At 44.0% G+C, this 27,015-nt stretch overlaps 1 protein-coding gene across 1 annotated transcript in view; it reads right to left on the reverse strand.

Moving 5' to 3' along the window:
• The window catches only part of LOC128305890 (cell adhesion molecule Dscam2), a 39,763-nt gene that overhangs the window by 9,813 nt on the left and 2,935 nt on the right, over positions 1-27,015 (reverse strand). Inside the window, exons 2-20 of the mRNA XM_053043522.1 lie at positions 21,627-21,678; positions 21,114-21,342; positions 17,892-18,034; positions 17,557-17,718; positions 17,310-17,459; positions 16,996-17,116; positions 13,828-13,945; positions 11,877-12,091; positions 11,511-11,638; positions 11,108-11,413; positions 9,673-9,804; positions 9,255-9,404; positions 8,644-9,126; positions 6,586-6,802; positions 5,946-6,341; positions 5,266-5,882; positions 5,011-5,172; positions 3,105-3,251; positions 2,277-2,984 (exon numbers count right to left, since the gene is read on the reverse strand). Coding sequence (XP_052899482.1) covers positions 2,277-2,984; positions 3,105-3,251; positions 5,011-5,172; positions 5,266-5,882; positions 5,946-6,341; positions 6,586-6,802; positions 8,644-9,126; positions 9,255-9,404; positions 9,673-9,804; positions 11,108-11,413; positions 11,511-11,638; positions 11,877-12,091; positions 13,828-13,945; positions 16,996-17,116; positions 17,310-17,459; positions 17,557-17,718; positions 17,892-18,034; positions 21,114-21,342; positions 21,627-21,663 — 4,621 coding nt within the window. The 5' untranslated portion in view covers positions 21,664-21,678. The remainder of the gene's footprint in view (positions 1-2,276; positions 2,985-3,104; positions 3,252-5,010; positions 5,173-5,265; positions 5,883-5,945; positions 6,342-6,585; positions 6,803-8,643; positions 9,127-9,254; positions 9,405-9,672; positions 9,805-11,107; positions 11,414-11,510; positions 11,639-11,876; positions 12,092-13,827; positions 13,946-16,995; positions 17,117-17,309; positions 17,460-17,556; positions 17,719-17,891; positions 18,035-21,113; positions 21,343-21,626; positions 21,679-27,015) is intronic.

Here is a 27,015-nt window from a genome sequence, read left to right on the forward strand (position 1 = left end):
CCTTCCAGCAGTGGGGATGAACTTCATCATCCATATAAAATGCAAATGCAAATAAAATAACCAGCAAAAACACACACCAACCGGGGGAGGGGGCAACTATAATCTGCCGCACAGATCCCGGAGATCCCGGATTCGTTGAGATAGTTTTAACAATTCATCGGTGGCCGGTGGACTGCATTTATGCACCCGCACACAAGTCGTCACCCAGGAAAGTGCTGGTAGTACGGTTCGAAATAAATCAATTTGCATCACTAATCGAATCTGCCCATCTCTTCTTGAAGTGATACTTTCTAATTTCTTCATCCGTGGCGTTTACCGATGCGACAGATAAATAATGCGACGGAGAGTGAGGTTTGTAAATAAAATGAATCGCAAAATTTTCCACCCAACAAACGTTACTGGCCCCGTACCGTTGCCCTCGGGGCGCTCCGGAATGCATTGTCAATTTATGCTGTTTGTATATGTAAATAAACGAAACTTATGTTCCAGACCACTCATCCACCTGCTCCGGTGTTCCCAACCCCAGTGTCTTCGCACTGGGATCCTCTGGGTTATTTATCATGTGCAAATGCTCTCACACAACTCGGGAATGCAAATGCTGCTGGTGCTGCTGCAGGCCATCGTTCCGGTTGGATGCATCCGACCTGGGCTTCTTTGCGAAGATGTATTTTAATGGTAACCCCCCATCCGGGGAGTTGGACCATCGTCCCCGGTCCGGAGCCAAGGAATCGTACACACTTCCCACTGACAAATCCCTTTTCAGAGCTTATCGTAACCCGAATCATCAAAGTTTATGACAATTAGCCCTGGCCAGATTATGTGTGGGGATCCATTTGCCGTTTCCGTCTCCGCTAGGAGACAACTCCAGTTGGGAGTTCGGGCGAGAATAAGTGTAATAAAGTTACTCTATTACAGCACGTGACGTGCTGTAGCGCAAATGTGAGCTTTTATGTGCCTTTTAATCTATACCGCTGCTATGGAAAGGGTTTGGCTAAAGGAAGCTTTCGGCAGCGAGATCCATCGACAATAGCAGTTGCCGTTGGGTGTAACTGAAAAAAAAAGCTATTGTGGTTGCTTCATATCATGTATGGGGGATCGTTTTGGGCTTCTGGCTAGTTTTTTTTTTGTTTTGTCTTTCAGAGAAAATTTAGAAAACCCATTATTGGATAGCTTTTTGAGGTGCTTTGATGAAACCTCCGGCATCAATTGTACCGTGACGAACGGGCATCCGATACAATGCGGCCATAGGTTTGGACAATGGAGACAAGGCTTTACAAATGAGTGGGATTTTCTAACTTTCTGAGCCGTACCTTAGATATGATTTGAGTATGAAATCCGGTTCTTCTTCCTTATCGGCACAACAGACCTCAAAAGGTCTAGATTCCGGCCATTTCTGGCTTTCATTGACTTTATCTAACCATAGCTGGATAGTCAGTGTTGCGTACGGAGGAGATTGGTCTGGATGGAATTTTGGACCGGTCCTGTCGTGTGGAGAACCCTACAACAGCAGGCCTACTATAACTTTTAAAAATAGGTTTGACTGATTTCTAATGATCATAAATTTGTTGAGCAAGTTCTGTACTTGAGCAAAAACCAACCCAATCCTTCAAGATTACTATTTGAGGCTCATCAATACAATTGTCTTCTTTTGTATGAATGTAGAGTCAATCGGTTTTTTTGTTACTGAGTTCAAGCCTGGAATAAACGATAGGCGAACCCTGTAAATCGAGTTTGGTCCCATTGCTCGTGTCAATGAGACACGTGTTTTCTGTATTTGTTGTCCTTCTGCATGAAACGTAAACTAAATATGATGTCTCAGTAGTGTCTACTGAGAACAGATTCTAAAACTGAGAACAGATCAGTATCTCTCAAAAATAGCCAACATATCTATCGCGACCAGATAAAGCTTCAGAACTTCATCAAGATTACTTTCAATTAGAAAAGGTTTTACGTTTAGGCAAAATTCAAACATACTTCCTTTCAATCATGATTTGATTTCGAACTCAATCGTGTTTGAATTCGTATATAAAACCTTGCAAACAGTATTATAAACCTTTTCTTGTATCTCCCAGATGTATCTTCAACATGTTGACTACTATTTAACGGTTGATCTCTTCAATATTTACTAAGGAGTTTCGTACCGACCTATGAGCAATTTGTCCAATTTTTCGCCATAATCTACTTTACTGTAGGTAAATATTAGTCTCTCTACCCCAAAAGGTTACCGAAAATGGCGTCTATCGAAAATGGCTGTCGCGAATATGTTTGTTACTTACCTTTTCCCTTGGTGCGCACGGCCAACTCCTCAGTAAACATTCCAACGCCCACCTTATTGTGTGCGTTGATCTTCAGAATGTACTGAGTGCCGCACTTGAGACCGTTCAGCGTGTACGCCATCTGGTCGCTCGGTATCGCCACGTTCGACCACGTCCCGCTAGTCGTGCGATAGTACAGATTGTACCCCTGGATCGGTGCACCCCCATCGCTGGCAACCTCCCACGTAACGCGCAAACTGTCGAACGACGTGTACTGGATCGAGAGCTGCGTCACGTTCGGTGTCTGCAGCGCTATCAGCATGTAGTGTATCTCGTCCTCGCCGAACAGATTCTTGGCGGAGCAGGTGAAGTTACCCGCTATCGGCGGCTCGACGCTATGTATCTTGAGAAACCCTTGCGATATGACGTAATACTGGCTGAAGGTGACGGCCTGGTCCTTCGTCAGCCAGCGAGTGCGGGGCGTCGGGTTACCGACGGCGACACATTCCAGCACGAGGCTCACCCCGACCGGCACCTTGAGCAGTCGCGAGAAGGACGCAATTTTGGCCGGCGCCCGTGTATTGGTCGTTTGCGATACCACCATCGTCGGGTCGCCCTCTCCCTTCACCGTCGAGGCCGTCACCCAGAAGTCGTACTTGTTGTTCTCGCTCAGCCCACGCACCTCAAACATGGACGGTCGTCCCGTTTCGTCCACGCGCACGATGTTATCTGGAAATTCGATGCCGACCGAAAGAAAACAGAGCGAGAAAATATGGAAATAATAGCCCCCAATTAGTATCATGCACAGTGGCCGCTTGCCGGCAAACTCGTTCGTCAAAGTCAGCCTACGTTTTGGAGAGCCTTTCTTGCCGTGGTCCTTGCCGTACACCGTGTAATGCGTGATGATGCCATTCGGATGAGCGGGCGGTAACCACGATACCAGAATCGAATCTGCCGTCAAGGTAAGCGCTTTGATGCCAGCGGGTGCTTCGGGAACTGTGAGGATTTTGGAGAGAAAGGCAGGTGCAAAATGAGTTAAACTCGTTAACTTACTTTTAAGAATGTTGGAGGTGAATATTTATTGCATTACAGTTTGGATTGATTGTTTGATATAAGTTATTTATAGGATTTTTGTTCAAGCATTGAAGGATTTTGCAGATGACGAACTTCAATAAATGTCTCACTACTTAGTCGATACGTTATGAGATTTAATGTTCTTGGATACGAGAATTATCCCGTTGCCATCATACCACTCCAAGAATTTGAACAGTGGCAATAAGTTAGATTAGGCCAGAATATCCCACTGCCCACGCGTTGTTTCTACAAAGGAAACATACGCAGCTGTAGACACTCCATGTGGTAGATCACTCCTTTTGGAGTTTCGGTAGTAACAAACTAACCATTGAACTAACGCCATCGTGGACTTCTTTGTTTAAACATATGAGCAGATAACTTTCCACCAAATGCTCTAATTTCTTGCAAACTTTGAAGGGTTCCATTAACTTAATTGCACCCAACATCAAATTCAGTCTTTGACGGTAAAACACAGTAGCCTTGGATCCATGATGAGACAATGCATAATGAACGCAGTCCATAGAAACGCCGAGGTAAAAACAGGATGCCATGAAGTCTTCATAGTTTGGTATTTGGTTGCAAATTGGTTTTCATATCCTACATTAACTAATATGAAACGTAGTTTAGTATGACTTTGATAATCTAACAATGATTTTTGTTATTATATCGTTAAAATGATAAGCCTTAGTTGTGGTTTTCTGAGTAATGTTATTTTTTATCTGTATTATAATGCATTCACTTATTTGAAAAAATTGAAATTGCCATCTTCTTCTTTGTCTGATTGCAGTCTTAATCAAGCATCAATACGAACTATTCTTCAACTTTTTTTTTACTATTGAAATATATTACTTTCCGTATTTCCAAGATAGATAATTGTAGATATTTTTTATAAAACACGTTTCTCTTTTTTGTCATATCTTTCTCAAAATTTTACCAATTATTCATCCAAGAACTGTTTTTTTTAAAAGGATATTAAACATCCTTTTTTGAAATAGTTTTGGTATACAATACACTCTAAAACACTTCCACTCACAATTTCACGGGGAAATTTGATGTGGGAAACCCTTTATAACATACATACAATAAAGCAGCCGAAAAAAGGAAGTTAGACGTATTATAAGTCTGTTGATACATTGCAAATGTCTCATTTAACGCAACAACCTATTGGAAGCGCACATTAATGGCGATGCCATGGTAAAGTGCTTCGTCAAAAAATCGAATAAACAAGGGAATGAATTAGATAACTGACTAATTCAATCGATTATTCGTACAATCGTAAACTTTTTATGGAATTGAATTAAAACCCTCGATGACCTCGTTGATTGCGATGCGCACAACATGAAACAAACATCGAATGAATAGTGCGCCATCACCGAACACACATTTTGCCAAACTCGCCAAATTCGTTGCGCCTAGCTTCAAAGGCTCTAACGCTGGCCGTGGTATTAATACATACCATTACCATGGCGCCGACCGAATCCCGCGGGATGTGCAGGGGAAGCGCACCATTGCAATATGATCAAAGCTGGTCGAAATTTATCGAAATTGAGATATCGTCGCGCCCGGAATTGGATACCCGGGGATACACGGTGCCCAATGCATATCATTAAACATATTCGCACGTCGTTCAGTTGAGGCAAACGGGTCGGAGGCCATCGCCATCGTCAGCACCGCTACTTACCGTCCTCCTCGGTCGCACAGTACACCGGTACGCTGGCCACACCGTCGCCCGACAGGGTGAAGCTTAGCACCTGGATGGAGTAGTTGGTCGCCTTCATCAGCGCGTGAAGATACGTTTCCAGGTTGGATGTGCGCTTGATTTCGAACGGATATACGAACTCGTCTGAGGAGTAATAAAACAGCGTACACCCGGTGGAAGCGGGACATTAGTTCCATTGGGAGATAAATAAGGGACGCCAGCGAGCGAAGGACTTACTGTTCTTCGTGAGCGGCCGGTAGAGGATTTTGTAGCCCTGCAGCACACCGTTATGGAACTGGGGCGGTGGTTCCTGCCACAGCACCTTGATGCTTTGCGACGACAGGCTGGAACAGGAGACGTTCTGCGGTTCCGCCTCCGGTGCATCCTCCGACGTGGTGCCGTACACGACCGTGCTCCACGGTCCGGGTGCGATGCTGTTGTACGTGCGGATGCGCAACGCGTACCGGGTGAACTTCTTCAGGTTCGCGATGCTTGTCTTCGTCGTCGCCCATCCGTGCACCGTCAGCGTCGTGTTGGAGATGTTGCTCGGGCTGGCGATGAAGTTGATGTTGGTTTTCTCCTCCACGCAGCTGACCGTGTACCCGAGCAGCTCCCCGTTCCAGGACGCCCGGCCCGGTATCTGCCAGGTGAGCACGAGTTCGCCCATGGCGCCGGTTTTGACTTTCAGCCCACCGGGCGCTTCGCTCGGTGCCTCTTCCTGCGTACGCACCACCAGCGGACTCGTAAACGATGAACACTCAATCTCATTAATGGCCAACATGCGTAGCAGGTACTGTGTGGCCGGGAACAGACCCCCGATGCTCGTTTCATCCCTCACGCCACCGTCGATGCTACTAATGATAATTGGTTTGAATTTGACATCTCCCAAACACACACACACACACACGCATGCCTACCTTTTGATCATGTTCACCTTCGAGAAGGTGACGTTTACCGTCAGCGGACTGTCCCACATCGCCATCGTGCTATCCGTGCCGGCCCGATGCGTGTCCTGTACCGGGTCCTTCCCCAACCGCACCGGCTGGTACTGGACGAGGTAGCTCAACACCGGCGACATGCCATCGTACGGCCGTTTCCACGAAAGCCGTATCTGACGGCTCGACACCTCCATCACCTCCAGGTCGGACGGTGCATCCGGGCGCTCCTGCACCGCCAAATATATCACATGCTCGCTCGTCCCGTAAAGGTTCTCCGCCGTGCAGACGTACTTGCCGGAATCGTAACGCTCCGTCAGGCTAATCGATAATTGCGATCGCACGCCAACACTCTCCTTCATTTCGATAATGTTATACCTGGGCAAACAAAACAGTGGGAAGTAGTCATGGCTTAGAGCAGTCGGGAACGAGGCGAGATATCATCGGTGCGCGCAAATATATACGAGCAGGCAGGCAGACTCCAGCCGCAAAAAAATAGCGCGCAAAGGGAATAATCGTGCCAGTTTTTGGAACGATCGTTAAGCGATGGAAGCGATGTGAGGTCCCCCCGGTAGTAGACACATGCGTTACGGCGAAATAAAAAAAAACACTGCCCCCTTACCGATAGTTGTTGAAATCGATCCGCTGGTTCTTGTGCGTCCAGATGATGTTGATTGGTTCATCGCCGAGCGCCAGACACTCCAGCATAACGGCATCGTTCCGGCGGGCGGACACGTTCTTTACCGGCGCATCGAAATGGACCGCCTCGTTCACGTCGATGTGGATGATTTTCTTCAGACTGCTGCCAATCCCGTTCGCCGCCTCGCACATATAGTAGCCTATGTGCGTGTGTGTGGAAACCAGGAAAACGAAAAGCACAAAAAGCGATGCTTTCAGATGAATAATAATTTGAGTGAACAAAATAATGGATTCCACAACGGGCCGGCCCATTCTGGCCAGGTTGGAATGTTTTGAGAGCAAATTATATATGTTCTACAAAATGGTTGGTAGGGTTTCGCGCCGAACGTTCATATATCTGTCTGCAGAAATATGTTGCAAAACACGCGGATTGTCGGTTTCTGCTCCGCTAGTTTCACATTCATGAATTGCTGAATCAATAATTGAATTGCATGCTATTGATTTAGTTAGCATGACGCAACTTATTACAGCTGCGTTTATATGTGGAATTCATAGTGAAACTTGTAACTTATTCGAATTTTGATTCATACCCTCGCATTACATCCCTTTGTTAAAACATCTTTTCCATACAGTTCTCTGCAAAACAATAAAACTAGCACGTTTTTTAGAATTATAAGACTATGGAAATTATGCTGAAAATTGGAAATGTACAGGAACTTGTGTTTCCATATTGTTTGGCCATAATAGCTATAACAGCATATACTAGCGATATGTAGAATTATAAATATTTTAAAGAAATACTAAATTAAATCCACACATGTTATGTTCCGCACATATGTTTTTCCTTTCTATTTTTTAACTAGTTTTTATGCTTGTTTATAGGTTAATAAAAGCTCTATTACGAAACTAGATGTATGTTGATCTCTATCTGATTTCTGCATTTTTAACACAGGACACAACGATGGATTGGCAATACAGGAGAATTGAAAAAACGGACCCAATGTACGATAGTACAACCATATCAGTGTTAAAAGGAATATCCCCAAAATATATCTACTACTAATACCACTACTACAGTCTTTTCCCGAGTTAAGCGAATAATGCGTGCCAGAGAAATTCGAGTTCCGTTTAGAATATCGTTTATATTTAATGTACACTGTCGATCACTGACGATTTCTTCTTTGCACGTTAGGAGGCACATTAATAATTGATATTTTTCCATTTATTTCGACAATTAAAGTAAATTATTGTCAAAATTAGTGCTTCTCATATTACAATGTAACATATTTTCGGAAAAAATTGAAATTTGGCAAATAAAAATTTAAATTCCACATACAAAATTACAAAAACTGTCAAAATTTTGAGATTCGCGTAACGCGAGTGTTGCGTAACTCGGGAAAAGACTGTAATACAATTAGGTAACCTTTTAAACAAATAGTTTTACTTTTAATAACAATTCAATTAGATAACAATCACTTTGATTTACACTTTCGTTTGTTGCTAAAGTCGATTGAAAGTTTAGGAAAAATCTTACTTGAGAAATAAACTTGAGATTGGAGTTTAAAAGAAGGATTTTATATTTATGGAGTGGAAGAATTTTGGTAATAATCAAAAACATTTGGCTGATACTAAAGTTTAAAAAGGAATGTAGTTGATGTACTCTCTAACTATGCCGTAACACAAATTAATTTGTAAATCTGCTTTCTGTTCAGTGAAAATCATACAACTGCGTGCGTTTATATTAATTAACTTTTTAGCTTCTCAGGGCACTTAACTTCAAACAAGTAATAATAATTACAGTTAAGCCAGACATCGTGCTCATTATTTTTTTCCAGCTGCAGATAAAAAATACCTCAAGCGTGCTACAATTATTGCGCAATTATGGTATCGCTTATTATATTTGCAGACTCTGTCGGGTGTACTCGAGCCGTTTCCTAATTGTTTGAATAATTTCAGTTCTCATTCGTGCGAACATATAAAAAGATGACACATTAAACATGAGCTCGAGATGATGGTTAGGATGCCATCATTATCTACTCACCGGCATCCGGCGACGTGGCATAATTGATGCTCAGCGAGTTGTTCTTCGACGGTATGGAATGGAAGTCGGTGGACAGCTTGCCCTTACCCCGGAACCACGTTATCTTCGGCAGCGGGAACCCATCCGCCTCGCATGGCAGCGCGATCGGATACCCGAGCACCACGGCAATGTCGTGCGGTTCCTGCGTCCAGGACGGTGGCACCTGCACCAGCAGCTCGGCCGTGTAGTTGGTCTGGGCGGCGGTGTTGGTGGCGAAGCAGCTGTACCGTCCGCTGTGCCGCGCCGTAATGTCCTTCAGCACCAGCAGCGAGAAGAACTCTTCCTTCTTCTCGCTGACATGCAAATCCTGCGCTATCGGGGAGCCGTCTTTTTTCCAGCTGAAATAGATCGGCATATCGCCGGCCGACACCGAGCAGGTCAGCTGTGCCCGGCCACCAACTTTCATGATTTTCGGAAACGCAAACGGCTCGATGACGGGTGGACCTGGATGGCAGGGAGGGCAACATTGCAAAGTAAAGGATTAGTTTCAATCAAACGTGATAGCCGAGCGATCCTGACCCCCGGCCGACCGGGGCAAACAGTCGGCGCCGTGTGTCGATTGCAACACTTACTGTGTACCACTAATTGTAGCTCCCTGCGCCCTTCATCGCCGGTCGGACCGGTCACGATGCACGTGTACGGTCCCCGGTCCTGGGCCGGGTCGACGGTATAAATTTTCAAATATCCGCCATGCTTAACGTCCGCCACACTGTGCCGGGGCCCTGTACGGTTCCATTTCCGGATGCGCGGTCATCACGCCGAATGCAAATGCCATAATAAATGATCCACGCCACGGTAAGCGATACAGGAAGGAGTCGGCCAGTATCGCATAGATATATAGCGAGAGAGAAAGAGAGAGAGAGAGAGAGAGAGAGAGAGAGAGAGAGAGAGAGAGAGTGAGAGAACGAGCAAAAGGATTACATTTAATCGACAAACGGTGCAGCGCTGCACATAGCAGTGGCCACATTATGTTTTTCCATTACGTCCTACCGGAAACCAGTTCATTTCCGCCCCGTATCCAACGCACGGACTGGATGGGGTGGCCCGAGAAGGGGCAATGCATCTCGATCGGCTCGCCAGCAACAGCCGTGATGGGTCCGATGGCACGTACATACGGTGGGCCTGTGGAGGATGAAAGCGGTAGCGGTCAGTGCGGGGCTAGCAAGTGCTGACCAGCCGGATGCTCCAAACCACACCATGGTAAATCCATACAGTGTGCTGCAAAACGGTGGGACGTTTTAAATGGTTTGGTGGTTTGAAGGATTTGAATATAATATTCTTCCAAGCTGCAAACGGTGCTTTCCGGATTTAGTACGATATTAGCTAGTTAAACGTATTTTAAATATGGCCATCATAACCATCAGCTAGAAGATAATTGCAGGAGTTCTTGTTACTATTTTACTTTAATTTATTGTGCTTTTACTTATTGTTTATTTTACTTTTTTAATAGAAATTCGTTAGCCTTTCAATTTTTTGTAGCATTTGAGATTAAATTCTAATAAGGAGCTATTACAGCCTGCAAGTAGGCAATGCGCAGCGCTTTAAGAGACACAACGCGACTTCACCGGAGGGCGATAAGTGTTAGTATTAAAACTAATGTCTCTAATGTCTTCTAATGTCACAAGCAATAGCTTGTAAGGCTGCCCGGCACACTTAGGCCAAAAGATTACGAAGTCAAACAAAATTCTAATTAAAAAAGATAAGTACAGGCAGCGGTAGCGGTTGATAAGCCAAGCGGCCAAGATAAGCGGTTCGTGAGCTAATTTAATCCGTAACAAAAAAATCTTAACAAAAAAGTAATAAATTGGTAAAAAAATCCTTCTTTTGTCATATAAAACAATTATTTTCTTTTAAAATTTTCTATCAAAAAGTTGACTGAAATGATGAATAAATAAAGAGCAAAGAAGGATGTTGACTCTGTAACTTTAAAGTATAAACGACATTGCACCAGAATCTCGGGGACTGCACGAGTCAAAAGAGCTCGAAGAAGCTTGACAAGAATGCAGAATGTATTATTAAAATGAACCGTAAAATTTGATTCAGGGTATGATTAACACGTGGACGGGTCATTGCAATCTAATCCCTTTTGAAGAAGTCAACAACACAAATATTACGTCGAAGAAATTAGAGCGAAAGCGCTGATAAAATAAATAAACTATTACATCCAACGCATCCTTTTCTGCAGCACACTGTAAAGGGCATTTCCATTGGGAGAGCAGGCGATAAGCAACACGATGTGGCATATCCCAGTCCGAGGCGGTGAAGCTTTTCGGTGGCCGGAGCAATAGCAGCAGGTGTTAATAGCAAGCACTATCATTGTGCGATCGTGCGATGCAAAACCCAAAACCCCCAAAAAGGGCTCCAAACTAAAGTATCGCAACCCTTCCCGACCGCTTCGCAGCGCACTACACCCCAGTTCACCTACCGTACACGTTGAGGCGGGCCTTGTGCGATGCCGTACCCATGCTGTTGGATGCGACGCAGGTGTACAGGCCACCGTCATCGCTGTGCACATGGCTGATGTTGAGGTGTGTCGTTACGTGACTGTTGATGTCGAGGAATTGATCCATCGTGTAACGGTGCAGCGATGAAACGTCCAGGATGGGCTGGTAGTCGAGCAGCCAGACAAACTGCGGTGGCGGCGAACCGGCGGCCGAACATTTCAATGAGATGTACGCAGCGGCGCGCACATTCTGCTCCACGAACCCGTAGCTTATCTCCGGCGGGCTTTCTGGTGAGGGGTAACCGAACGAAAAACAGAAGATCAGGGGGGAAATCAAGGGGGAAAACACTCGAAGAACCGCTTAGGGTCCGGGTCCAGCACGTACCTCCGAGCTTCAATTCCGAGCTGCCCTGAGCGCTGCTGCGTGCATTCGACACAATGCATTGATAAATTCCTTGATCCTTCTTGCTTACCCTATCAATTTTTAGTGTGCTCGCCGACAGCAGGCTCATGCTAACATCCACATGACGATAAAAACAGGAACAGCGAGACAGAAAACAGTAAGAGAATACAATGCAAAATGGGAGGTAAAGTAGCAGCGAATAAAAAAAAAACCCTCAACAATGGTGGAAAGGTAAAATGGCTTCAGACATCCAAGGGGGTATACGGCAAAATACGGCACGAGATTTCACGAACACGGCGCCGTCCTTTTGCCATCGTGGCAGTGGCAGTCATTGTAACGGGGGCGTACCTGCGTTCGGTTCGACCATTAGCAAACAGCTCCTGTCCGTTGTGAAACCATTCAATTTTGTTCACCTCGCTGCCGAAGATGGAGCAGTTGAGCAGTGCCGAATTGCCCGAGTTGATAATCTGTATCTGTGGATGGATGTGTGCCACGAGCTCGTTGCTGATCGTGAGATGGATTTCCAGCTTCTGTTCGCCGAACTGATTGAACGCTTTGCATATCTGCACGGGAGGGAATTAAATTGAAATTGAAGGTTGCATGTTAGGTTGCGTTTTTTTTGTTGCTCCCCCTCTCTTGCTCCATTATGGAACAATGTCATCGGAACGTTGGACGATGATGAACGACAAAGTAGGCTAAATCGCACAGCAGCTTTTTATCGTAGTATGGTTATGTAGAAATGGATACGAAACATTCAGTAATGGAAAAAGATGATTTAAATATCGATAAATACTGCTCCCAAAGAAAGGTACAGTGGTAGCAATAAGTATAATGTTTTTTTTTACTTTTGATTAATATATTTAATTCATGGAAATCAGATTATTTCAAATTTGAACAGTGTTTTAATTTGGATTAGATGGGTTTAATTAGGCGTAAAATCAATCATAAAATATAAACATAGCTTTGGTATATGACGAGATCACATAATTTTCTAATTAAAGGCATATAATTAGGTCATTAGGGCATCAATTAGGGCATCAAATTATCGCAAAAGTCGTCAGAGAAAAGCAACGAACTACATTTCTATTTATTTACATTTACATTCATTAAACTACAGAGAAAACGGCCAAACGGAGAAACCGGAAACAAACAAAAGATCGAACAAATTGAATCAAATAAAATCTTTTTGAGCTGCCCGAAACGTCCTAAAATGTGGAGAGATTGTTTTAACATTGTGTGATAAAAGCCTAGATATATGATTATTTTGATCAGAGCGTCACCCATATTTGGGTACAAGTACTCTATAACAACTATTTTGCATGAATTATTGGGGAGTTTTATACTTTTTTCAACCAGTATGTTTTTAATTAAATTTATTATTATTTAGCGACTAGTCTACATGGAAGTGTTTAAGCAATCAAGAATAAATCATACACTCAAATCACACACTCCTATTGCACTAGAAATAATTACAAATAATTATCATCAATAATGGCAAAAGATTACTAACGATGGCTGAAAGTATAGCTGATAGAAAAGGTTTATCAAGTAATAAAAAAAGAGAGCACATTTAAAAGTGATCCTTTCGGCAAACAAAATTAAAGCGATTCTTCACACAACACTACCCCGTCCACCGAACCCACCACCACACACGGCAGTATCAATCATTCCATCATCGTTTTCCGGAAATATTGTAGTTGATAGCACTGTTGTGCTTTCACATTCATTTATAAATCTCTGCTAAAGCGTGGCAAATGGCGGCGGCTAAGCGGAAAACACGGAAGGTTTGCCGGGGCGGATCGATGAACGTTCGGATAGTGCATTAGTGGACTACGGGAGAAAATCCTTTCGGAGTAGCCGGTGGAATGCAAAACCGAACTGGGGAGTGAAGTTGTAGAACGGGATAATGGGAACTACAACAATTAGCTGGTTGTGAATTCTACCGAATGGCATAAGCGCAAACAAACAAACAAACCATGCAAAAGAAGAAGAAGAGAAAAAAAAACACACTCACACACACTACGCAACCGACTGAACTAGAAACTGTGGAGTGGATTAGTGCACGGTTCCGATGCTTTCGTTTTATGCTTTCGCACATTTTACTATGCGATGCAACTGCACCGGCCGAAAGCATCGCAAACATGCAGTGTCCCTCCCCCGTATCGGTTGCATTCTAGTGTCACGCTTCGATGAATCGTTATATTCTGGTCAGTTCCGGTCAACTTTGCATGTGTGCTGCTGGCCATGAGTGTGTGTGTGTGTGTGTGTGTGGGAAAATCTATTATACGTAAATAATTACCCATCTTCCGGCGTCCCGTTCGTCGACGTTACGGATGAATAGCAGCGACTGCGATGGCACGATCCGCTGCGAGGACGGCACGGTATATAACGATCCGGTGTCCGAGATGCGAAACCAACTGCACAGCATTCGCATTGTCCCGCATTCGCGTGCATATCGTTCGGTGTGTGGGTGTTTGTGTGGCAGCGTGGACATAAGCCGGGGGGGGGATTGGTATGCGCGGTGGGCGAAACGAAAGCAAACCGTGATAATGTTAATAGTAGCACCGGTGTATGGGGTGCATCGACTTCTTTTTAGTTGTTGTTTTGGAGGGGGGTGGATACCCCCAAAAGGATAGAGAAGGACATTGGGCAACGAAACCCGAAACATCATCGATGTCGGTCACATCATCCGATGGACGGCAAATGGGAAACAAATAAATCAAACCATGTGCATAATTAATGTTCAATCAATTCGATTTAAATTAGTTTACGCTCTGATAATTCGCTATCGGTACCGATGAAGGAAGCGACAGCGTACACAACAACAATGCACGCGCGCTCGGCGAAACCTACATAGCTGCGTGCGTGAGCGATCCATCCACGGCCCATCCATGCCGAACCGTATCGAAGGAGTAACTCTCGGTACGTGGAACGCGAAACTCATCTTGATTTTGAGCCGATCCTAATGGATTGGATATTTCCACCCCCAAACTCTCTCTCTCTCTCTTTCTCTCACTCTCACTCTCTTTCTCTCTATCAGGTCGATACCCGCATGTCGACTTGCGTTGGTTGATTGCATTACAGAAGCGCGCACATTTCGGTGGCTCATTTCCCAATCCCTCCCAACGTCATGTGGGCACACTACATCTACCTGGTCAACAGCGTCGGATAACATTAACCCGATAAAAATACGCACACACGCGTACGCGGGTGATAGATTGTGCGTGTTTGCCGTGCGGTAATTATTTCGACCGGATTCGGATTAGCGCCAAAGGTCCGCCGCACCGTGGTGGGTGCGAATATTGCGGTCCCAACCAGCCCCAGTGATTAAATTCTGTTTCTAACTCATCTCGATGGGTGCCGTTGGGCTGCTTGGAAGAGTGTTCGCGGGTGGAAATTAATTCCATTACGGACCACGCTTTGGAACACGATCCGAAAGAGTAATATTATTTTACAGAAAAATTCACCCAAAAGCCAACTGCGTCATAGCGAGCAAATGTTTAATATTATCGAAATAAATTTCATAATGTTGTATACTGGTCGCGTATATGCAGCTTAGTGTATTAGTTTGTATCTAAAGATTATCAGAGTTGGCTTTGGACGATATTTAAACCAGAATACAGTGCGTTACATAACTATATAAACACTTTTTTCATTTGAGATCGGAAAAATATGAGAAAAAACATATGAATGTTTTATGAAACATTTTAATATTCTTTTGCTAGCACTATAACTTGTTTAATCATCACCAATCGGCACCCTTTGTATAATGTAACTATGTAAACAATTAATTAATTATTTTATATAAGAATTTATAGATTGAATTTCCATCATCATCCCTTCATTATAAGAAGTCCTTTATTTCAAATGATATATTTTTAACTTTATAAACATTTTTATTTTAATTAAAACTGAAAATAATAATTGGAAATCTATACTTTAGTCACTGGAATTCGAACTCACTGTCATAGAGCGGTATTAGATTCACCAGACTTCGATGGACAGGTCACGTCATCAGAATGACACCAGGCGACCCAGCCCGTAAAGTCCTTTTTTTGGTCTTCCACATGGACGTGGTAGGTCCAAACTGCAATCCAATGTAAGTTAAATCACTTTCCTTACTTAGTTATTAAACGAATCGCAGTCTTGTCCTGCTACAAAAGTCCTTTATCGTCGTATGCTAATCATAACTCCATCGTTAGCCGTCCTGTTCATGTGGACGACCTAAAAGGACTTTACAGACTGGCTCGTCCGGTATCATTCTCGTGAAATGACCAGCCTACCAGAAGTCTGACAGGACTAGTTCACAGTATGATAGTGAGTTCATCGTGCTGCTCATAGAGTTCGTCATTGCGATAGCTCCTCCATCTTCCTTCTTTACATACGGAGGGAAAAATCCTTCTGAGAGTCTTCCTTTCGAAAGCGGCCAAGAGAATATCATCAGTTTTATACTAAAATCCATGCCTCGGAGGCGTTTTGAGTAGAAAGGCATACTCAATATGACGTCCTCAATATTAACTACAGATTATTGCGATTTTTTTATAAAAAAAGCTCAACAATCTTCACCAAAAAAAGGCAATCACATAGTTATGTTACGCACTGTATAAAGGAGCAAATTCAATCGTGATCTTATTTACTTGCACTGTACATAGTGTGCTGCATCAAACTACAAACAAAAGCTACGCTAAACTGTACAAACTCCCACCTCAAATCAATAGAATTCACTCTAAAATACAAACACACCCACAGTAAGCAACAATGGCGGAAGTACCTTTAAAAGATGTCCGAGAAAAATGCATCACACATTCCGTAACTGCATGCCACCACGGCTTGAATCTTGCCCGGAATCAATGTAGAAAGCATCCACTTCTCGTCCAACAGCCATTTCACAAGCACACACACAGACGGACAGGTGCAAAGTAGGGATTAAACACTGTCCCGGTCAAAACCTCGGAGAAACATCAAACGACCGTGTGAGATTGATCGAGGGATACTTTAATCGCTTCCAACCAGTGCCCAAGGCTACCGCTTTCGGTCGGGCGCACTTTCTCTCACGGCAACGATCAAAGTGTATCAAAATTGCAGTATCCATCAATGGATCATAAATGAATTTATTATGAGTCCCCGGGTCCCCTGCAAAACGTTGACCAGTTGACACCCACCACTGCTTTGGGGGGGATTGCCTTGTGTGCCTTGTGTATGCCATGTCGATGGCGCAAAAAGGGGTGAAAACATAAATTTCCCATTACCCAGCGCCCGAAGAAAACGAAGGTGCACCCAACTCGGGACACAAGGTCGGGAGAGAGTGTTGTGGCTGAAAATTTGTTAGGTTAGGTCTCGGTCTCGCACATACCGAGCATTCTCCGTACCGCGGCGCAGAGGTGCACAGAGCACCGGGGAACCAACGGGGGAGCTTACTGGAACACTGGAACGGAGCTATCAAAGTTAATGGGATGAAAATACTTACGAGAAGCTGGGAACGGGATTTCCCTGGACATTGCACGGTAACTGCACGCTGCTTCCCTTGCCGACGGTGAGCTCACTGACTGACTTTTGGCTGGTGGATGGTGCCATGTTCGGTGCGCTATCTACGTGTGTGCGATGCGCGTATGCATCGGAGTGGTTTCGATCACGGAAGCAAGCGGGGAAACAAAAAACAGAGGAGAAACAGCGATTAAGGTGGATGGAGATGTGCTTAATTGTATTAGAACTTTCGATACCCCGGTTATTCGTACTGGCACTATTCTGTGCGATGTGCGAGTCCGGCTAGAGCAAAGGTACCTTTCAGTGTAAGCAGGATGGCGTCGCTTGTTTTGCGCTCGCCCGTCAGCGTGTCGACCGTTACGCATGAGAACCGCCTCAATCTGTCTTCCTCGTTGACGTTCCGTACGCACAGCTCTCCGCCGGGCGTTGTGACAACGTACCGTGTGCCTGTGTTTTTCGGTGCGAGAAGCACGAGACGGGACGCATTGAGGTGAGCATTGTAAAGTGTCCAGCACCGGTGCGTAGAGTGCCAACTGCTACTCACCAATGTCGGAACGGCCCGGTAGCAGCATTTCCTTCTCGCTGAACCATGACGACACATGGACGAATTCCCGCACGTGCGACGAGACGAAACATTTCAGGAAGGCCGTGTTTGCGAGCGTCACATCGGCGTTCTCCACCTTCACCTCGTACGGTTGCCGTACCACTGCCGCCGAACCGTGCATGTATGTGTGTGGATGGCAAGGAATAACAGGATTCACCGAGAAGGAAAACAAAGTTTCAGATCAGTGTTTAATGTGCGATGCTGCGACGCTCCAAGGATCTTCGTCGTCCTCGTTGTGTCGCCATCGAGGGCTTGGACGGGAGATGTCGACTTACCTGCCCGTACCCGGATATCGTGGCTCAGCAGTACGTAGTAGGAGTAGCTGATTCGGCACCGATAGGTCGTATCGTGCACGTCCGTCCGAAAGAGATGGCCAGCGAACGGTGGAAAGTAGAGTGTCCCGTTCGGTAGCGCTTGCCTGACAGGAGAGGGAAATGTATGGGACAGAGCATATTCCATGGGTTAAGAGGGTTAAGATGTGCGACTCCGTCTGCTCGCCGGATAAGCCCAGCATACCGTCTTCCAGCTATATACCGGGGCTGCGTATGTACTGTCAATATTGCCGATATCGATACATGCAAATACACATGTGATACAGTGCCAACCATTCCCCGACCCATCCATCTTCGGGGTTGGGGCTTTGCTCACGAACGTGGAGCGGAATGCAATCATATGTTGATTCAATGCTGAATTTTTGGTGAGTGATACAACACATAGTCATGTATGGGTATCACGCTAGATATATGGCCGTTAGAGAGCTTCTTCTTTTTTAGCCCATCCCCACCATCCCCCCATCTCCCTTTCCTTTTCTCAGTTACTGGCATTTTTCATGCTACAAGCTGCTATTTTCAACCGATCTGTTCCAGTTCCAGCGGAATGGTTGCAGATATAACCATATCGGATTTGGATCAATACACAATTTGATTATTGCTGAAATGCAAATCGTTAGCTGTAGCAACAAAAATCTAGCATTTTGGCCAGGTTTTGATAATGTGTTTATTGTCAGCATTTTTGACAGACACCTGGTTACCATACCATATGCTTCACGATGCGTTACAATACTCATGGAAGCTTTCCTTGCAGAAATGAAAAGGAAACCATTCGGAATAAATTTTAAGGTTTCACATATATCACAGGGTTTCATTTGAAAAATACGTTACAAATGGTAGGAAATTGGATTACAGAGCTTTTGAGCTGCTTTCCAGCTTCGCAGATTCAATCATTCGTTGAAGTAAAACATTTAGTTGCTGAAGACAAAGCTTTGGTGAACGGATGCGTTGAAAAAGCTTGCAATAGTTAGAGAAAGGACAATTAATTCGATTTCCACTTTCAAATGCTCAACTTCAACAAACACAAGACACAAAAAATAGTCCCAACGAACTCCACACCAACGTACAATGGTTGGTCGTGGAATTCCTTTAATTAGGTAAAAGCATCTGTCAATTAGAAGTTGTTCACAGATTAGCAATGTGATTGTAATTTATAAAATATTCAAGAATTTCTTAGAAACCCCGTAAATGTTTTCAACAGTTTTACTCAAATTTGAACTGGAATCTTTTAGAGTTGTTCAAAGAGGACACCATATGACAGTGACTGTATTATTGACTTATCCATTCGTTGCATTACATAACAAATCTTTAACTCAAACGTTAAAAAGAGACGTTGTTAATACCTTGAAATGTTGGGAAATATTTTATTGGAATCAGTCCAAAACATCCATTAATGGATTTTCTTCAAAATATCGCTTACAAAAGCTTGTTCACAAATCTCTTTAACACATTTATTACTAATATATTTCAATATATCGAATATATCATTTTATTGTGCTATTACAGGGGTTTCGAGGATTATATTGACAAGTTCACTGAGATGTTGTTTTGTTCGGGCACATAATTAACTTATTCAGTTATGGAAATATAGAGAAGAAGGCGTTGACATGTGGGGCAGAACTATTGAGCAACAATGCTGCTGGTAAAGTGCACAGCAAATAGCAACGCAGCTACTGTCAAATCCATAGCAACCGCGTTGCCAGCAACAACATTCTACCGTCACTCGATAGTTCTGCCGAAGTTTGTCAACGGTTTGACCGGTAAAGTCCCTCCAAATCCCAAGGTAAATGTTTCGCATGTACACAAAATTATTCCTTTAACTTTAATAAAGGTATTAAATTAATTATCCGCAAACTGATGCTCGGTAGCAGAAGGTTAAAAGAAAACGCAGCAAGATAATGGACGTCCGGTAGCGTACGGATTGATTCTTGAAGCACAACATTATAACTTCCAATTCGCTCATTCGCTCGAACGAATGTCTCCATCGACTGTGACTTTATCGTCCGCTTTCCAACAAAGCCATCTCCAGCGGTATTGTGTGGTGACCGGATGCCAATCAAAGCACTGCACAAAATCAAAGAAAAGATCCTTCATCCCGGATACTTTCACCAGCCGTTGTTTCGCCATACCGGGCTGGTGCCGAATACGGTGAATACACACACAGAACCAAGCATGTGTGTGGGTCTGCATGTATTGAAAATGTTTTCGAACCACCCCTCAACGGCCACGTACCCTAGTGGCCTCACCCGCCCCACTGCCAGCCCAAGACGCACGCACGTAATCCCAATAAATATTGCATCAAGACTGATAAGTTTACGGAAGATTGAACAGGTACATAATGCATCGTACATAATGTCCCGCGCACGAATGGGAGGGTCTGAGGCCCACACACGCGCCACGCACATAATCAAGTGTACTATCATGAGGTGGAACATAAAGAATGGCATCTTTCGTCCTCTGCGCTTCGGCTCAGATTGCGTTTTGCACGAATTAATGCGGCAGGGGTTCTGCTGTTTCGTTGCTTCCGAGCGATACTTCTTCAGCACTCCCATACCTGTTGTGCGTGTGTGTGTGTGTTTGTGTGTGTGTGTATGAAATGGTATGGGGTGGAGAATTTGCTTTGTGCTTCGAGTCGAGTTTTCGAATAAACTTCGGTTTACATGTTTAGTGTGGTGCGTGGTTTTTCCCGGTGGGAAATGTGCCGGCGGGGCCGGGGTGGAATGAAACTCCCGCCGACAGTTGGAAAAAGGTCGCAACCGCAAATCGTGACTTTGGTTGTCTTCTAAACTTTTTCCAAACCACACACCAAACACACGCGCGCTCACCCAAAAAGCGTGACGAGCGCCAAGCAGCGCCCCGACAGCGGCAGTGAAAAGTGCCGGAAAATGGCGCACCCGGGCATGTGTGCGCGCTTACGTGCTGGGCTGGAGTGGAGTCCTTCTTTAAGTTTATTTCACCGTTCCGTTGCGCCTTTCATCTTTAATTAATAATTCACGTATCAAAACCTGTCCGGCGGGTGGCGCGCGAGCACGCGACGAGGGTGGTTTAGCCGACGGAAACTTTAGCCGTACCCCAATCGTCCCGGTGGCCGAAACGCATCGCACACAGCGCCCCGACACGATAATCTCGTGTTTGATATGTGATCTGAAAAGTTTCCGTTCCACTTACCTCAGTCCCGGCACGCTGCTCACCAGGCTGCCGTCCTTCAGTATCCACTGGATGATCATTTGCGGACCGCCGTAGGCCTGGCAGACGAGCTGCGCGTTGCCGGTGTCGTTGCTGAACAGCACGCTCGACGGAAGCTCGTGCAGAAAGTTGGGCATCTGAAGATTTTCCGACGACAGCGCATACCCCGCCTGCTCGATGAGTATCGCCATTGCTAGGCAGTGCACGAACCCTGCGTCCGATGGATGGGCGCATCCCGGCAGCATGGTTCGATGGGGGGTGTGGGGTATGATTTATGAGGTTACGCGCTAGTTTATTAGTGGATTTATTGCTGTTCGTAACAAAATTTGTCTAGCTCCCTTAATACACTACCCACCATTTTTGGGGGGCGCTTGGGGAATAATGGTAGGGGGTGGTGTAGTGTGCGGAGAAGGGAAAGATCGTGCCCGTTTTTCTTCTACCAACAAGAGTATTGTGTATGTAAATAGACGAACAATAACAACCGCTACTACTTACCGGGCAATCGTGATAGTGTTGCTCTTGCCACTTCCATAATTCCTAGGCGATACTGAAAATGGAAGAAGAATAGCTGTTTTGTCAAACTTTTCCTTTCCCGCATGGGTGTTGCACTATCGAGAATGGTGCGGTGATGCTAATGGGATGAACTCGTGCGGGAATAAATAAGAGAAATAATCTATTGTTTCGTGTGTGGCAAAACGAGTACCACCAAAGTGGAGCATAATGAACAACATTGGTAAGGACAATGCGCATTTATATTCCTCCCACTTTTCACCAGTTGTACATTCCTGTACCCAGTGACAACTACCTGGAATATTTATATGGAAAAGCGATCTTCTGTGTATATGGTGGGACCTACTGGATGTTCTGTATTGTGAGCTGTCAACCACAAATTTAAAGATTGTGACAAAAATGACCACAATACGCTGACAAACTCGATACAATAATTTTGCATCATGTTAGTAACTTCAAAAACTTAGGATAACTTAAAAAAGCACTTTAATGAATTATTAAGAATTACAGGGTTTTAAAATGCATAGAATATGACGAACCCAACCTACTGAATCGCACAAACGAATAAGATAAACAGGGAGTTTGATAGTGAACTAGTGATAGTGAACTTACAGAATTGCAAAAACTGGATATGGAATCGCGTGCACAATTTAGTGAATGCTAAATCTTGCACCCCGTTTACGTGCAGAATTGTGCAAGAGTTGAGATATAAAATAAAATTATTGACATTTAAATGTGATGAAAATTATTCTCCAGAAATTATGATTGAACTAACTCTTCGTTTACACCCTATTCTGCACATCAGTTGTTTAAAATTTCATAAAATATTGTACATCATATTACAACTTTTAAATTCCTCTGTACGTAAACAGGCTGACCATTTTGTCATTCACTAAAATGTGTACGCAATTCCATAAAGTGTTTTGTGTTTCACTATCAAACTCCCTGTTTATTACGGGAGCCAGTAAGTTGGGCTCGTCATATCCTATCTATTGCAAAACCCTGTAGAAAACACACCAACTAGTTACACTCTCGACCACCTCAGTTGCAATTAAAGCTTTATGAATTATTACACTAGCTGATGAGTATGCTTAATTAGAATATTCAAGAGCCAGTCTTTAATTTTCAAATTGTTAAACAGGGTTTGGCGATAAACAGTATATGGCGTGTATAGCTTAATGTAACTCTCAAGCGAATAAGAAAAAGCGTGAGATTGATAGTGAAACCCAAAACATTTTAGGGTATCGAAAGATCTAGAATCCGAATTTGATTCCGCATGTGCGAAAACTGCCTGACAGAATTGTGCACGCGATCCGAAGTTTGGCACGCCAGATCCTATCTATCGCCAAACCCTGTACGTAAGATCACTTAAATTATTTATATTAACATCTTTCTAATATTCTATATTTCATTTTCAATCTCAATCTAATGCTATATTAATATTGAAAATGACCGTATCGTTACTAAAACTTCAACATTTGTGGCACACATTTGTTAGCTGAGCATGAACTGAAAAAATGATTACAAATTATACCCCGCCACCGTATTGGATATGTTTATCTAGTGCCATGATATAGCGGGCTGATATACTATTACGCCATATCACTAACGGTGGAGCGAGCGCTGTTTGTGTGTTTGTGTGGTAGAATGTGGTACAGCTACACTACACATTTCATGCTGTACAGCTTCCCCGGTGGAAGTGTGCACGGTTCATGTCCTTTGCCGCGATGTATTACGATTATCATGAATGTTTAAATTCGAAATGGCACCCGGACCGATGCGCACCGGATGGTACACATGGATGGTTGCGGATACATACGGACGTGTATCTAACGCGTTGCCCGTAGGGGCAAAAATCGTCCTCACACACACACCGTGCGCTGTGTACCGATGTCGAGCGTAGTTCTTAATCAACCAAATGACAAATTACCACCCGTGGTGTTTCGTTACAATCCACTTGCGTTAGCTGTTGATAATTCATGGCATTGAGTATGGTGGCGTGGCGAGAACTTTGGCGAAACTCTGGCATGTTGGCACGCAGGGGCGGAAGATAACCGGCACCGCAGGGAGAAGGAAGGCGAGTGTCAAAGACAGTACGGTATTGTGTTGCTGGCGTGTCGCAGCCCTCGTAGGCAATCGGGCAATGGTTGTGTACAGTGTGACGGGTAACCAGAACCGAAGATACAATAGCCGCACCACAACTGTGCGAACAGTGCAACCACAAAAGCCCCCGAGGAGAATGAAAGGCAGGAAGGTACGTTGACTTGCCGCCGCCTGGACGAAAAAAAAACGCACACTCACACATTACGGGATGCATTTTCGGGATGCATTCCCATCGTGGGAGAAGGGGGGAAGTAGAGACAAAAAAAACAAACACACATAAAACCGAACATTAAAAACAAAAAAGCAAATAGAAAATGGAAGACACGACAGTACCTGGCAGGCTGGTCGCACCAATCATTCGGAAGCACGAGTCGCATGGAGTCGGGGGGGGGGGGACCCTTTGTGATATGGAGCGTTTGTTTGTTGGATTTTTTTTTTTGTCGTTGCGGTTTTGCAGCTGCGAGCGAAAACTTCGTGATGGTGATGGGAAAAGTTGGTGTACAAATGGTTTTTTGATTCACCGAAAAATTTATTCCCCCACCATCGTTGCCACGTCACGGGTGCACGCCACGTGGCTGCGGCAGCCCGGCAGCCGGCGAACGATGTGTTAAAGGCTTGCCCTTGGAAACTTTTGCTTTGCTCGCATCATATCGCATCTTCCCCACCATGAAACTTGTTCATATGGCGATTACTTTCCGAACAGTGAAGCCGCAAGCAAGCAGTCGCTACTTATTCGTGCCACTCGCTGCACAAAACCCGAGTCGCGAGTGGATTGAATGCAAATCTTCAATGGAAGTTCCTCGTGCAATTTTTTTTGTGTGTTTTGCTTGTTTGTGTGTTTTCTACGACAAGTTACGGCTGCAAGTCGCAATGTCGCGTAGACTTCTTGCAGCATTGCTGCCCGTGTTCTGAAGGGGGAAATGTTTTTACGACTAGGGGTTGTTTTTTTCTCCTCTCTCGCTGCAGCATCTCTTACACTGCTCAAAATTCAAAAGAACGCCCCAAGCAATTGTCAATGGGAAGCTGGGCTCGTGCTGGGCTGTGCAGCAGTCAGACAAAGAGCATCCAAGAATCTGGCCGAGGAAGAGAAGTCGCGACCGTGCTCCGTGTCAAGTGGGAAGCAACGCCTACGCTGAACTGGGTCCGCTCCGCACTTACGGTGGAATGATTTCGCACACGTATGCACACATCAACCAAACCGTTGATCAGCAAACGGTTACAACGACGCCGACTATCGGTGGTGTGCGGGTGATAATTCCAGGCCACGATTATCATTCCACCATTCCACCACTTCACTCCATCCAGTCAACCAGTGTTTGGGTGCAAAAATAATGGAATTTCGCGTTCGAATGTACGTCTGGTAGTCCGCCGCGACGGACTTGCATTGCGATGTGAATACAAAAAAAACACACACACACTGACGAACGCAGTGAACGTTTTGAGAATAGCATTACGTGTATCGTTATACGTCTCATTAATACTTAATCACTACACTGTACGGGGCGCAACTGGGGACGCCGGAGTTTGATCGAGCGAGCTCGAAATATGAGTATGACAATGTATCGCGAGTGTGCGGTGCTTACGTTATCATTATGCTGGAAAACGTGAAACCCAATCGCTAGGAACTTGATATATGTTGTATTTGATGGTGGAAAACGCCATACAATAATAAAGGGTTTGGAATTCACCACATCCGCCGGGCATCGTTCGGGATGAATGTGCAAAGGAATCGAATTTATTGCTTAATCAAATGCGTTTACGTGCGTGCTCACTACTCCGTTTAAATGTTTTTGGAACGTTAAATAAATCTCTGTGGTAATACTATGAGCGGAAAATATTTACATAATGAATAACCTTGTCTAATCGTCATACCACACAATATCAATTGAGCACAATTTTGTGTGTTGATTTTCTAGAAAATCGAATATGATTGAGCACCGTGTCATCCTTTGAAATGTCATTATGTTATACTAGAGGCTCCTGGAACCGCCACAGGTATTCATAATTGGTTTTGATTGTTATTTGTTTCTGTTACATTGTATGCACTTGTAGCGCGAAAACAAGCGTACAATTGTGGATTGTGGGGGTGCCTGTGGATTAAATTCAGCAAATTGAAACAAAGTAAATCAAACAGGCAGTTTAATTTGCCGCTTGCAATTAGAAGCTAGTAAAAAACCTATTTTTAGTTATTGTTTTAGTTTATTAAATCAAAGGAATTGTTATTAATTTATATTTATAATTTATATTACAATATATCATAAGAGATTGGTCATCAGTTCCAAATCTTATATCACTTTTGCGATTATTTTACGAAACACATATAAAGAAGCCACTGTGAAAAGGTTAATCTTTCCAAAGTGCGTCTGATGATGAATGTATTATTAAAAACATATACAAACAACAGCATAACTGCTTTGCTGAACTTCAATCAGTTTTCAGCAATTAATTACCATCGAAAGCCGTTCCTACTTATTCTATTTAAGAAAAACAAATTAAGTCTTGATTAACAAAGGTCACAAAACACCAGGCGTCTCCATGCTGAAAGTACTAATGGAGACGCCTGGTGATTGATATTTAATACGAAAATACTGTGCGTCTCCATGCAAAAAGTACGAACGATGGAGACGCCTGGTGATCAACTGCGTAGTACAATATATAATTTATTAAGTAATTCTGACAATCAATTATATCCATAGAAGAGCTAGCAGTCGTTTTGCTGCATTATAGCTAGTTAAGATAGTTAAGAATGTTTAATTAGTTAAATTATATCTCTAAAAAGAGCGTGCCAGACATTTTTCCAGCAATCTCGACACGGAATAAAAACTATGTTTTTATGGTATTTATCGTTTCAATAAAAGCTAAACCCACTTTCAACACACTCTCCCACTCACAAAATAAATCCATTCATTTTGTCCAAAAGCACTCTTCACAGCTGCAATTGCTTTCAAAACTAACCGAATTGTTAAGTCATTTAGTTTCAACAGGTCCCACCACTGCTAGGCAATCATTCTCATCGCACATCCGATTTGATTAGCACCGTTTCCCGTTTCGTTTGGCAACCGTACATCTGCAGAAGCAACGAAAAAATGGTCATATATATACATTTTTTTTCCGGGCGCTTCTGTTCGCAACTGGGGACAGAAAAAAAAACAATGTCATAAATCTAAATCGGAAAAGTTATACCATTCGAACAGGGATGTACGTATGCTATGTATTTGGGGATGTCTTGTGATGTTTGGCATCAAGCCGGTTTCGTGGAAAGATGGAACTC

Source organism: Anopheles moucheti, chromosome 3, assembly GCF_943734755.1.
Source record: "Anopheles moucheti chromosome 3, idAnoMoucSN_F20_07, whole genome shotgun sequence".
In the NCBI taxonomy this organism is placed as follows: Eukaryota; Metazoa; Arthropoda; class Insecta; order Diptera; family Culicidae; genus Anopheles; species Anopheles moucheti.